Raw genomic sequence first — 14,480 nt, forward strand, 5'->3', positions numbered from 1 at the left:
TATGCCATTATTTTTTACTAAGTATATGTTTACAGTAAATGTTTTATATCTTTTATATATGCTTCTGGAAATTTTATATATAATTCAAATTTTATCAACATAATCACGATGTGATCACGATGAGTCATGTTTATTACTGCCGTAGAGGCATTAGAAACACACATAAAGGACAATTCTCTTTCCAACGGTTTCTTCGGTATATTGCATAGTGTCATGTTCGGCTCACTGCAAAATGGGCTGATGAGAGAGATAAACATGCAGCGGCACTTGGCAACAATGTATATCGCCGAAGCGAAGTGCCTAATGAGCCATCAATATCCCGACGGTCCTTCCGCCGAATGTTCGAGAAGAAGGCGCGTGTGGCAACAGTGCGAACGTCTAACAAACGCGTGGATAGTGGGGATATTGAGGGGTGACAAAGGAAAAAGAGTCGGATTTAAGCGAAAGTCGGTTCTAAGAGCTTCAGTCTTGCAAAGTCACGGCTACAGTTCGGAAGTAAAGTCTCGGTAGCGGAGACAGTGTTAGGAAATAATTTCTCTCTTTTTTTACTTTCATCTTCGATTTCTTTATTTTATTTTACGTGATAATAACATCGTTGAAAAACTCTTTATGAGAGACCGACGAAATATAGCGAGGCCGCGATAAAGCGTAACTGCCGATAGGCCTAATGAAAGCCATGGATATCCCTATGGTCCTTCGTCAAATACTCGGTAGAAGAAGGTGTACGGGATCACGATCGCGAAAGAAAGTGGATTAACAATGTAGTTGTCAGTAAGCAATCGTCAGTAGGAATCGCGAGTTGGGAATTGTGAACAAGTCGCTAACCAAATTAATAAACCGTCGAATAAAACAAGTATTTATTTGGCACGGTTCGCGCCCTACGCCTCACTGCGTTGATCAAATTTTTAAAAGTTTCGCATAATGCGTATAATATATTCATAAAGTGTATACAGTAACGAAAAAGCTTAACAATATTGTAGAAGATGGACAAATCGATGTGACGACTGAGAAAACTGTGGCTTTAGTTTTCTATCTTTTCTCAATAGGAAAGAAAATAAGAGGAAAAGGCAAGTTAACTAAAGAGTTCATTTTACGAGACTATCGCTCGCGTGTGTGCAACTGGAACGAACGAGCAAAATGCAACCAGCAGCGTTACTTAATTCAATTTCTTTTCTCTTCTGGTTTCAGGGGAGTTACCAGCCGCGGTGCACGACGGTAACGGGGTCTCAAGGGCGTTCCTCAACCTGTGGCTAATTCACTTAACGATGAGTTACGTTTTTTCCAGATGACAATACTAAGGTGAGTCAATTATCACTTAAATGATCCCGTTGAAACCTTACCGTGCATCGTTCCAACATGTCCTGATCCTTGTATATCGATAGTTCGGAGTTTTGAAGCTTTAAAGCTCAACGTTATAGGTTGAGATTTTTAAAATAACGTCGTACAAAGCTCAAAAATTAAGATTCTTAAAGCTTTTGAGGTTAGTGTAAAAAATTAATAGTGTTTCTGTATGTTTGATTTATAATCATTGATTGGTTTAACTTTTTTTTTGCAATTAAATTATCAGGTTTTAAAAAAATTATTCATTTGCAATATTCCGAAAAGAATATGGTAACTTGTCTCTTTGATTTTTAGTTGATTTTTACGTATATTTCCTTAATGCATAATATACCATATAAAATCGACGAGTGATATATCATACATCATATGAAAGTAATACTTCAATTTTCTTGTCGGATGCAACAAGGACTGCATATAATTTCTTTTGAATCACTTTTTATCCGCTATTACAACATGCATAGACAATAAGTTAGATAACAAGAGCTTTTGATATTAAAGGATTAAACATTGAAGATTTTAAACTTTTATGATAGCTTTATGGCTCGAGCCTTAAAAGCTCGAGTTTCGAAGCTTATTCTAGGGATACTAATTTAACCTCTCTTATCACATAAATACGTTATCAAACCACCTAATCCAGCGAAACGATCGTAAAACGGCCTGAACAACTCGTCTCGGAGAATCGATTGGCTCGAAAAGCGAAACGCTTACCATGGAAGCCGGGCTACGATTCCAATTTGAACCTCCGTCGTGTCGTTTCATGGAAACTAGAAGAAAGATTTAACCATAGATTCTCTCGTTTCACTGTAGAGATCCGATAATACGGTCTTGTTTTGCATCCGCGCGATTGTTTCTATGGAAACTGCATAGCAACAGCCTCTGCGATTGTATAAAACCGTCTTTGCCAATTATGGTTATTACGACGATCGTATTATCACGTTCCTCGTCGTCTATTCGATTGCTACCGAGCAGTTTGTCTATTCGCATATTTATTAATGCTCCAGCGTGTCGCTTAAATCGTTCGAGAAACACAGCCAATAGCGATTTGAGAATAGTTACGATCCGCCTTCGAATTTCGTGTATCCAATCCGCAATCGTCGTGTCTCTGGACTTATTCCCGATATTCGTATCTTTCGTTCGTTATTTTTAGTCTAATAGAACTCTTTTGTATGTTTCCGCTTTTTTCCGCTTCACCAACTGATTTTCTTTTTTGTCACTTGTGTATGGCAACACAACAAACATCGCAAGAAGACTAAAAAGGAAACACCCAATAGACCTCATAAAAGATATAACTTAGAAAAAAACGAAGCTGGCACCCCGCTGGGGGTAGCCGCCCACATGCTATATTATTTTTTATTTATATTTTTTTTTCTTCACCAACAAGATATAACACTTTACCAAATGTCCGCAAGGACAAATTGTAAAATAACCAAAATAAAATAAAAAAAAAAAAAAAAAACTTGTGTATGGCTACTCTGTTTTCGCAGTCTCTGCTCGCTCTTTTTTCATTCCCTTCTTTTCACGAAATGAGTAGGTTTGTTTGCGATTGGGAGCCGTTTGGTAGCATTCCACCAAGGCTTTCTTCCTTCATTTCTGTCAACTTTCCTCCACCTTGCTCGCTTTCTCTGTCCTTTATTTTTCCTTTTGCTTTTTTGCCCGGTGCGCTTTTCCTGGTCCTGGGATTTAGTGCTCCCTTCGTAACTCTCTGTTTCCGTTTCTTCACTTTGCTCTCTTTTTATCTCATCCCAAATCTTTCCTCTTTTTTCTCATTCTATCCCGTCATTCCCACTTTCCTCTGTTTTATGATCTTCCTTTTCGGTTTGTCTGTTCCTTCTGTTCCATGCGCCGCTTGCTCTTTATCTTTAACACGTCGGATTTTCCGCTTTGTTCTGCTTTAAATTTCCTCTCGACGCAACATCCAGCTATGATTCCTCTTCATTTTGGTTTTCTTTTTCCTTCGCCGATCGTTTTGTTTCGTTTCACTCGCGTTTTGATTCAATTTCTACTTCACGAAGTTCCCCGTATCAAAGTATTTTCTTTTCTGCCGAACTCTTTATATCAGTCTGTCTCGTTTTTCCTTAGCCACGTCATTTATTTCTTCTTTTTTCGCTGGATGTTTCCGCAATCCGAGTTACAGACGAGTTTTCAGATGCGCAACTCGATAGTTCATCGGCTTGAAAGAAAGTTGCGTCAAGTTCCCCTAGCTAAATCTGCCTCAATTTCCAGAGGTTTCAAGTGAAAATATCTATATATTCATGGTTTAATGAGAAGCAAATTGATCGATTTCCACATGATTCTTATCGCCTAACCGAATAATCAGGTTCTTTACATTGAAACTCTTGTAAATTAATAACTGATAAAGTATAATAATTTTGGTTGGTTAGATCAACTTACATAGAGATAACTAAATTATATCATACTTACATTAGCAAACATTAGAATTGATTTAATTAAAATTGGTTTCTTTTTAAAAGCATCTGTTTCCTCTAGTAAAATTATTAGCCCTGAATAAAGAAATTGATAGAAATTTCTGTTTTTAAAAATGTTCTTTTTTGACGACATTTTTGCTAAATAAGAAAATTATTATCTTTTAATAATTAATAAAATGAAGTTAAACAATTAGATAAAGAAATTATTACTAGAATTTATTATTCTAGGGATTGAAAATGCGAATGAACTCATGTTCCTCAACTAACAAGTTAATATTTCGTTTAGTATTTCAGCAGCTAAGAAATTTTTTCGTCCTGAAATATTTTTCATAATGCATCAGAAGATACGGGCGTCTCGGTATAGAAAACAAGTTAAGCTCGTCCATCTTCATTTCGGTAACTTTCGTCGAGTTTCCGGACCTTGATGGCCACGGTTATCCACATCGTTAACTAATTCAATCCCCTCGATTAAAATTTACAAGGATGCCAGTATTTTCCTAGAAACTTGCTGGAAATTCGCAGAATCCCTCAGTTTCGTCAGATTAATAATAAATAATCAGTGATCGGTGTTTCTCGGGTAAACTCCTCGCTTCGCTTCGCTTGAGTTTCGTTAACAAAAGCGAAACGTCCGTTTCTTCGCTATAGATGGAAATCGATTTCGTCGTTTGCTTCCACCAGTCGATATAGAGTAAAATATTGCAAGCTACAGCGAGAGAAAGAAAGAGGGAGAGAGAGAGAGAGATTTACTACAATTTAAACGGTTGGCCTCGATCATGGAAATCAAATCTATTTAATTGGATTTTACACGATTTACGTTTCATCACTCCGTGAGCTAGTGGAATAAATAGAATGAAAGGGTTGGCTGTGAAATGTCCGCGTGAACACCGTTTTATCATGCGTCGTTTAGCATTAATAAATTAATCGATGATCGTGAATAACCGGGAATAACTAGAAGTTTAACCAATGCAACGGATGAAATTATGGAAGACTAGATGTCGAACTTTCGAAAATGTTTCAGGAAAAAGAGATAAATTTTCTTATATCAATTTTACTGATGACTGTCTATTGAAATATATAAATATATTTAAGGATGATCTGCTTAATTATCCATCATTAGCAAAAATGACAAAAATACTGTCAAATCGCTTTATTATATATTAAATCCTTAAGATAAAGAATAAATAATTTAACACGCTTGAAATGAATAGATTGTATCACTTATTTACACCATAGCATCTAATTTCCTTAACAGAAACATGCTACCAAAATTCACAGTATTTTTAAATTTTCTTTATTTACATATTGCGTACAGGTCACTACATATCTTGCTTTTAGCAAGCCAAACGTTGTGTCCGGGTCACGAGATATCTTGTTTTCATGTTTTTTCGACTGAATATATGACTTAGGTTACCAGGACAAATGTTTTTGTTACGTTACCAGGCTAATGAAGCCTTGAGCATTTTTGTGAAAAAAGATTAGCAAAACAACTGAATGTTGACATTCCAAGCATGTAAAAACTATCGGTCAGTATAGCCAGTACATCGATAGATCTGTGCCGATAGTCTACCATACCTTATAAAGTGTTTTATTGTTGTACATTTTGTTATTTCAAAGTTCGTGTTTTAATTTGTAAGGAAACAGCTTTTTAAAAATCATTTACATTCTCAATCTGTTACTGATAATTTATAACAAAAATTATTTTATGAAATAGGTCCTAATTTTATAAAAGTAGCAAAATGACACATAGATGTAAAGAAAATGAAAGTCAAAGTGAATTGTTGTTTGATGATTTATCTGCACCAAACAACACTTGTGACGGAAATGAATTCAGTGATAGCAGCAACATTCTTGAATTAAGTGATGCGATTAGATATAGAAGAAGACTAAATAAAAAATATAATACCAAATGCAAATTAAAAGTGTGCATATATGCATTCTATTGCTTGCCAAATATGCTTCTAGTGCGTTCAAAAATGTGTGGGCCCTGGGAGTGCGTTAAGTCGTACGCAATGTGTTCACAAAACCCTAGAACCATAAAAGATACGAACCTCTCCAGAGATTCACATTTAAACTTTGAGGAGACAAATCATGACGACAGCGCAGCAGGATGACATATGGCGGTGTGTCCTGTGTCTGAGAACGGTAACCGGAAATTGCCCCTGATTTCTCATAAACTCACGAACGGAGCAGAAAACGATCGAATGCAACCGGTAGCCTGCAGTCGTAGTTCGTTATTCTATGCTTTATCTAGCGTATGATATATTCCTCGGTTCCGTTTCGAAGATTCTGGATCCCCACACGTCACAATTTCAATCTCGTCTCATACACACATTTGTTTCATATCGAACGTCGATACGGTCGATGAATTAACCGATATTCATAGTTCAAGGTTTTATCAAGGGGATTCCACAGTATTTCGAGAATATAGTTTCAGAGGAGGGGAGAAGGAAACTGGGGTGCCATGTGACGGGTTCCGCGGAAACTGTAGCTTATGCAACACAGCCTGCGACCAGCCGTATCTCACCTTCCGTGCTTTCATTATCAGTTACCATAGATCACCGCGAGCGAGCACCAATGACGTCGCATCCGTTCATCTCTCATCGCGAACTGTCGCGTTCCTCGACCAATGACGATCCATGTTCCGTATCGCGCTCTGTACATCGATATCGATAATGTTCATCAGAGTACAATAAACTGCAGATCATTAACTCTGCTACCGTTTTTGCAAATCTATATTACAATCTCGTTCGAGTTTTAAAAATAAGGCTTTCAATACTTTCATATGTTCGCTGCCATAAAGGATTGGAATAAAATGTCCACCACAGATCAAATTTTATTGTGTGCATTTTTGTATAATATTTTTAATATATTAAAATATACGTGTATTTACTATAATAGCTGTTGAGAATTTCGGATCTTAATAGCCGAGATATAATGGTGTATGGATATTGAATTTACACTTGGAATTTATATTAGTATAGTTATATATTTATTTTATAAATGATTCCAATGATATTCATCGATACAAACTTGCACGCGTCTCAGCACTTCCATGTTCGACTGTTAACCGACTGAACAGTTCACATTCGCATTACAGCGCACACACATGATTTGGCACACTGATATTCACATACAAGTAGTACTATTACGCATCTAACCTAATCTAGCACACAAAATTATACATATCTCAATAATAACTGCTTGAGATTTTTCTTACGCGTACATTTATTTATTTCACAACTTAGAAAATTGTTCGGATTAGAATCAAATGTAAATTGCTCCTGAAACGTCATACGTATGTGATGCTGTAAACGAAGGTGTCGATTGAAGTTGTGGTATAAAATTGATATACATATTAATAACAATTATTTGTCAATTATAAACTTTGAAAATTTTGAAAGATAAAATGACACGATTGAGTGAAGGGTAATCCAAAAAATGTTGCAGGGTTCAAGAAGAAATTTTTACTGGACTTTGTAAGTGCTCGAAATTTAAAGTACATACTATTTCTTTGTGTCTTGCATCTTACTGTGTCTTCTCTATTTTTCAATTATAAATTTTGAAAATTTTGAAAGATAAAATGACACGATTGAGTGAAGGGTAATCCAAAAAATGTTGCACGGTTTAAGAAGAAATTTTTATTTGACTTTGTAAGTGCTCGAAATTTAAAGTACATACTATTTCTTTGTTTCTTGTATCTTGTTGTATCTTCTCTATTTCTCAATTTGAAGATTTTGAAAGATGAAACGACATGATTGAGTGAAGGGTGGTCCAAAAAGTTTTTCAGGGTTCAAGAAGAAATTTTAATTTGACTTTGTAAGTGCTCGAAATTTAAAGTACATACTATTTCTTTGTGTTTTGCATCTTGTTGTATCTTCCTGTGTCTTGTGTCCTGTTTTTGAGAGAAACAAGGAACATTTGTTATATTTCTTTTCGTGTGCATAGTACATAATACATATTTCAAAGGAATATGTAGATTAAAATGTCAGGAAATAGAGATTTAGAACATTCTGTCGCGCAGTGTATTCTTAATGTTTGTGCACTAGCGCGATTGTAGTCCGATTAACAATGCTGTAACTAACGAGATTAAGAAACATATCCCGGCTTACTATTTTCTCTTCGCATTATCGCGCGGTTGGAACAGAAACGAAGGAACATGGAAGAACGGTGATCCGTAATGTAAACAGTTTAGTAGCTGTGATTCATCGTTTAATCCAATTGCGAAACGGTTTGCGTTATCTCGAGAATCACGAACCGAGTTTAAAACAAAATCAATAAGCTTTCAAGGTTTGCCATCAATCTTTAATAATCGTTGATCCTTCGAGCTCCATTTAAAAAATAACTTTATTTAACACCTGCCTCGTAACATAGAATTTTACTCGTGACACTTGCAATTCTTATTTAATAAAGACAAGTTGTAATTATGATAAAATGATCTCTAACTGCAATTTCAATTTTCTATTCTGAATATTATAAATATAAAATATGTGCAATGTCTTCAAAAAATTCCACGTTTCCGCAGTTACTCACGTTTCTTTACGAGTCGTAAAGCTCTCGATCTTTCTCGATGCAGTAGACAGCATACCAAAGAAAGCCAACCACAGAATTTAATGAGGAATCCGCTTTGCACACTTTTCCAGGGGGTAATTGGCACTTCGCCTCACGCTAATTGACAGATCCATTCCGCGCCCTTTATCGCGAGTGTGAGGAATCGTCTGTAGAAAATGGGGTTACAGCTAATGTACGCTGCCATTCACCGCCGTTCCTTTCTCGTCTTATAACCGTTTTATAACCACGTTAAAAGCCACTGTCCAACTTCCAATCGAGTTTTCAGTCTCTGCTCCAATCGTCTTCTGAATTTATACTCAACTTGGACATAATTAGAATTAGCTGACAATAATTAGAGCATCGTTACTACGAACGGTTCTATTATTACATCAACCGAGCAAATAACAGAGAAAAGTTCCTACATGATTGATAGATTGATTTGTTATTAGTATTTGTTCTAGTTATTGATTTTGTGATAGAAAGATTTACTTTTAGATAATAATTGAGAAAAAACGTACAAGAAATGGATCAAAGATATCATATTTATGTAACAAAGAGGGTGGCATTCCTCTTCTTATTTCTGCTTCTTTCTGTCTTTTCTCATTTCATTGCATCAAGATTCCATCAAAATTCCGTCACATAAAAATATTCTCTTCGAATATTGTGTGAAGTTCCAAAGCGTGAATGCCAAATTTCATTCTGAAACAATGGCCGCCTATCACAAAGAGCATATGACATTTAAAACTTTCCAAAGTAAAAGGGGAACAGTCTCTTTTAGAAACTTTACCTTTAAAGTCACGAAATTCCTTGTGTCGTAAATGTTTTCACCAAATCTCTTAGATCATACAGTTTTTCTCCCATTGTACAATAAATTGCTTCCCCGCCATTGTCTACGCCGAGACGTCTTTAATTCAACAGACACGAAATTTACAGCGCTTTCCTAAGTGCTTAAACTTAATTAAACTACAACCTCGTGCTCTGTGTTCTCTCTTTTCTCCTTTTTTTTTTTTTTTTGTCCTTCAGAAAGGAGGAACAAGCACGTGTTACTATTCAGTCGCTAGGTTTAGCACAACACTGGAATGGGAAATTACGTGTCTTTGAAGGGAACTGGCTTCTCTAGTCGCACGTCTAAAAATATATAACGAGAAATTAGAATGTTTTCCGTGACAGTATTTTTGCTCATCAACAGGAACGAACCAGGTTGCGTTAAACGAGAGGGTAAACGAAGTTATGGCGGGACGAGAACTTGCAGAGGATTAAAGCCTCCCTTTCTCCGTTATTCTTTTCAGGGAATTACGCTCTCTCTCTTCTTTTTGTCCTCCCTCTCTCTCTCTTTCTCTATTGCTACGATATAAAGAGACGGATAGGATCGTTCGATGCTTCGAAACTCTCGAAAGCGTTTCGACGCAAATAATAGAAATTAGTTCCCGTTTGATCGAAGTTTCATTATCCATTCTTCGGTAACCATTCGTGCAGCTGACAAGCCGCTTTGCCAGTATCGTCCGAATGACGAACGAAGTCGGGATAACGAGCCACTGTTTTACTATTGCGAAATAACGATCGAACCGTACCGTTTCCACGCTTGCTTCGTTCATCGTGCTTCTCTTTTAATGGCCGCTACCGCGAATTGTTGTTCTCCTTGGACTTTTACCCCACCGTTTGCTAGAGGTTAAAAGGAACAAATAATAGAACAAATATCGGATATCGAAATGTAGCAGCTAATCACTTAGTTGCAAACTCCTACTGGTTAATAATTTCTTTGTATTAAAGATAATCAACATATTGGTATTCTAACTATATCGTAGTATGTATTTTTTATCTATGCAATGATGAACGTAATTTATAGATAAAAATTGTCAAAATATGATAAAAAGATATAACGAAATCGAAAAATCAATCGGAAATAAATCTATTTCTGGTGGGAGACGAGTGAATTGAGAAAGTGAGGAGATAAAGCGAGTACATAAAACTGCTGTCAGGAGGTTGCTACATGTTATACAAATTTTTTTTTTTGTTTGATAGTTTATTTACAATCAATTCTCATAGAATTGTAAGTAAATTATTATGGCGTGGTACTGTAACTTGGATTATAAGAGTTTAGTATTAGATTATAAGAGTATAGTATTAGAATTTAATCTTAAAGTTAAGATTAATAATCTGTGGAAGACACAATGTTTATGTTAAAATAATATTCAATGATATTTATTAAACAGAACTACAGAACCAAAATGTATATAAAGTATAGTATACAGAAATGTATATAAGTGAGTGGTATAGAATTGTTGATTATTGGCTAACTCATGATCCCTTAAATATTTTGAACCCCACTCTCTATCGTTGTATTCCAACAATAGTATGTTTGATTCTAGTTGAATCTAATGCTTCAATCTAAAGGGTATTGTCTTTTTAGTCTGCAGATCTGATCCGTCGTGTCAAGTAATTGGGTAACCAATGAGTTTTGGTGGTTGTTAATTCTTATATTATATCTGTTTCTGAACTTGGATATTTGTTGAACTTCTCTGACTGTGGGTATCTTAAAGTCGCGATATACTGTTTCGTTGGTAACCTTGTTTGTTTTTTCAATGATGTTTTGTTATTGATTGATTGTTATTGATATATCACGAGCCTTGTCTGTGCTATTTGTGGTGGGACAAATTACAAACCGCGACCGTCGTAACACGAACGATTCCCATAATATTTACGATTAGCCCGATCATCGTATTACACAAGTCGTGCGAGTGGCTCGAAGGCTGCGCGAGCTTCTTTACGTTTTCGGCCCAAAATTCTCAAACGTAACTCGTAAGCGAAGGGGACATTATTAAGATGTGCGGAGCCCAAATCCGACCGTCGGTACGCAGAACATAAATAGAGCGACAAGCAGGAATTCATCGTTTGTCGACTTCGATTCATTGTAAAGAAAAGATTATTTATTTCTGAAATGAAGAAAGCGATAAGCTTTCCAGCTAGAGTATTCCGAGGGGTCTCATGGCAGATATCTCAGATCTTTCGTTTAGTCGAGAAGCATACTTGTGAGACGTACATCAGTGATTTTTTCATCCTCAAAATGTTCAGTAAACAGCGTGAAAATATATTTGAAAGTGAGGAGAGTAGCGATGACGGAGTCCATAACTATTATTCGAAGTGCCCAAAATTACCCCAAATGTGTTTGAAATGTTTTAACTAATACCATGCGATATAGAATCATATAATATATTATCCAGAATTTAAATTAATAAAAAGTATGGTATAATGTGTTTTTAATATTTTTATGTTGTGTATCCTATAATATGATATCGTATATTTAATTAACTCGAACAAGAAGAGCGTTACCATACTTTGGTGACCGGGCCCCCACGGAAGTATACCCTTCACATAGATATGTGCGACGTGGCGACGAATGTGTTAATATTTGTGAGGATACATGAGTCATAGGACGAGAAGCGAGAGCGACTCATGTTGTTGTTGTGCCTTGGATTACGTTACCTCGACATACGAAATTGGACGCGAGATTATCTCCAGGCAAAAACAATGTCGCCCTTGAGGGCAACCGTCGTTCCAAGTCGAATTTGAATCTTTCGATCAGTATAAATAAACGGACACGATCGCGAGCGAAACAATCCCAGTAATTAATTGTGAGCGATTATCGAGACATTCTGAGTATCTACGAGTTATTATCAAGTTATCCGCCAGCGGCCTATTCTATTTTATTAAACACTTTGTACTAACGTCTATCGACGGTATCGAATTAGTTTAATTATTTATTATAATTACATTTGACAGTTGCAGCAGCAATCATTCTCGTCATTACGTTGTACCGACCCATTTATCACCCGCCACATATTAATTCTAAGGAAAAGAAAATTTCTTACATTTACTTGAATTAATAATTATGTATAAGCTATATAAATAAGCTATATAGTTATATATAAGCTATATAAATAAGCTATATAATTATATATAAGCTATATAAATAAGCTATATAATTGTATATAAGCTATATAAATAAGCTATATAGTTATATATAAGCTATATAAATAAGCTATATAATTATATATAAGCTATATAAATAAGCTATATAATTATATATAAGCTATATAAATAAGCTATATAATTATATATAAGCTATATAACATATTTGAAAGCAAGCTTTTCAAATTTTTGTTCTTCACTTATTTACAAAATCTCTTTCTATATTAGAATTTTCTTCAAATAATCATTCGTGAATGTGTTAAAGTACAAACAGATTCGAATTCCCGTACACAAAACGTTGTGTAGAGATTTATACAACAGTCGATTCAGCCGGATTCTACGTCACAGTTATCACACCTTCTGATATCGGTTGTGATGCTATTGTGAGGGTAATTAATCGACTGTCGCGAAGCTAGGATCGCGATTAATTTGACGAAAGGCATGGATAAACGGATTGGTCGGCTTAACGAACAGAACCGCGCTGTTTTTCACACGCGTTCGAACGTGTCGGTCTCCTTTTTCCACGCCGCCAACCGTTCCAGTACTCGATCGCTGGCTGATGTCCAAAAAAGTGACCGCAAATGGAGAATCGATGGAACAACAAGCGCATTCATCGGACTCATTAATTCTGTAACTGCGTTGCCCGGCCGCGTATCTTCCTCTCCGACCGATTTATCACGTTCCAAAACCAAAGTATAAACAAAACATAGCCGCGTGGTTGGATATTCCCATGCAATTTGTAGAGTCCTTCAACATAGAGACGCAACATAAGCTAAAAATTTCAAGAGCAAATATTTCATCTCTTTTGTTATAGGTGCTTATTTATTATTATCGTCGTTATTGTAATAATGAGAAATGAGGAATTTTCGTTCAAAGGGAAAGTTCTTTATTTCGAATACGTTTATTATCACGGAAATATCTTTCTCTGTTGTCGTGTTCTTTATTTACGATATTACTACATACATAATATCGCGATATAACTAGAATATATTATATACATAATTTTAAATATTATTAGAATAACCGTTCCAACGCGTCCAATCACTCATTGAACAGTCGATCATCCTCTTTAATCATTGTTCTGATTATCGGTAAAGTTTGACTGTCTTCTTAATTTTCGCCAGGATAGACATTGACTTTTATGTTTAACACAATGCAATAATGGTAAATATCGGTATCTCGTATATCTTGTCCACGTCACCGATTGCGATGATTTTTGAATATGTCGTAGAGATCAACGTTTAGAACAAATTTTTCCTATATATGAAATCGCCGCTCGGCCTTAGTTTCCGAGATATTCCCAATGAATTGTCAGTACCATTCTGCCTATAATTGTGCATCCATGTCAGTCTGATTGCCGTAAGGCGGTTCGATAATACAACACCTAATCCAAACTTAATTCTTATTTTTTGTTCGTAGTTCATATATGTATAAAATATGGAGATTGAGTGAGGCGACTAACGTGTTAGCTATATTTATGACTTCACAGGTAGACATATTAGCCCATTTGCATCATGGTCCCTATGACCGCGCGCGGTCGATCGTAGTACAGTAAATGACATCCGAATTCTTCTTTGAGTTTATCGAAAATTTACTGTCCAAAACGATTGGTAGGCAATGTTACTTCGCAAACATCGCATCTTATATTCTTTATAACAGAGGAAAACATTATTTATTTAAAAAAAAAATAAGAAATAAGAAGTTAAATCATATTATTTCTCGTGGAATTCTTTAAAATGGTCAATACAATAAATCGATATAGGCGAGATGCTGATGTCACGTCGGAGACACAAAAGATCGCGAAATTAACGGATCGCCGGTGATCTTTTCGCGTCGCGGTTCGAACGAAATGATTCTTTCACAGATAGGGTGAAGAAAATAGAAATTCGTATGCGACAATGAGATTTATTGCAGAAATCTGATAGAGTGACGGTTACAACAGCGTGGTTCGGAATGTTAAGACAGACTGACTCGAGATGCTACAACGGAGTGACTTAGCGCTAGTTTAGGAAGGTCCTTCTACCGAGAGTCTAGTCCCTTTGGAGGGGGCCCTTTTAGTTATTGTTTCAACTGACGTGGTATGCGGGGTGTTCGGTCTATCTGGTTACTGAGCGGATGGTCCTCTTAAGTGTGTGACACTGACAAACGGATCAAGCGTGATCTCTCACATCTGAAGAATACTCAGCGACTAAAAAA

The 14,480-nt window shown here is 36.0% G+C and overlaps 2 protein-coding genes across 4 annotated transcripts in view; one reads left to right on the forward strand and one right to left on the reverse strand.

The window, feature by feature from the left end:
- The window catches only part of LOC132910331 (uncharacterized), a 456,316-nt gene that overhangs the window by 434,764 nt on the left and 7,072 nt on the right, over nt 1-14,480 (forward strand). The window contains exon 10 of the mRNA XM_060965963.1: nt 1,189-1,299. Within this exon, the coding sequence (XP_060821946.1) occupies nt 1,189-1,289 (101 nt within the window). The 3' untranslated portion in view covers nt 1,290-1,299. The remainder of the gene's footprint in view (nt 1-1,188; nt 1,300-14,480) is intronic.
- Nucleotides 1-14,480, reverse strand: part of LOC132910340 (uncharacterized) — a 182,689-nt gene that overhangs the window by 147,557 nt on the left and 20,652 nt on the right. The window lies entirely within an intron of this gene.

The sequence above is a fragment of the Bombus pascuorum genome, chromosome 9, assembly GCF_905332965.1.
Source record: "Bombus pascuorum chromosome 9, iyBomPasc1.1, whole genome shotgun sequence".
NCBI classification, from domain to species: domain Eukaryota; kingdom Metazoa; phylum Arthropoda; class Insecta; order Hymenoptera; family Apidae; genus Bombus; species Bombus pascuorum.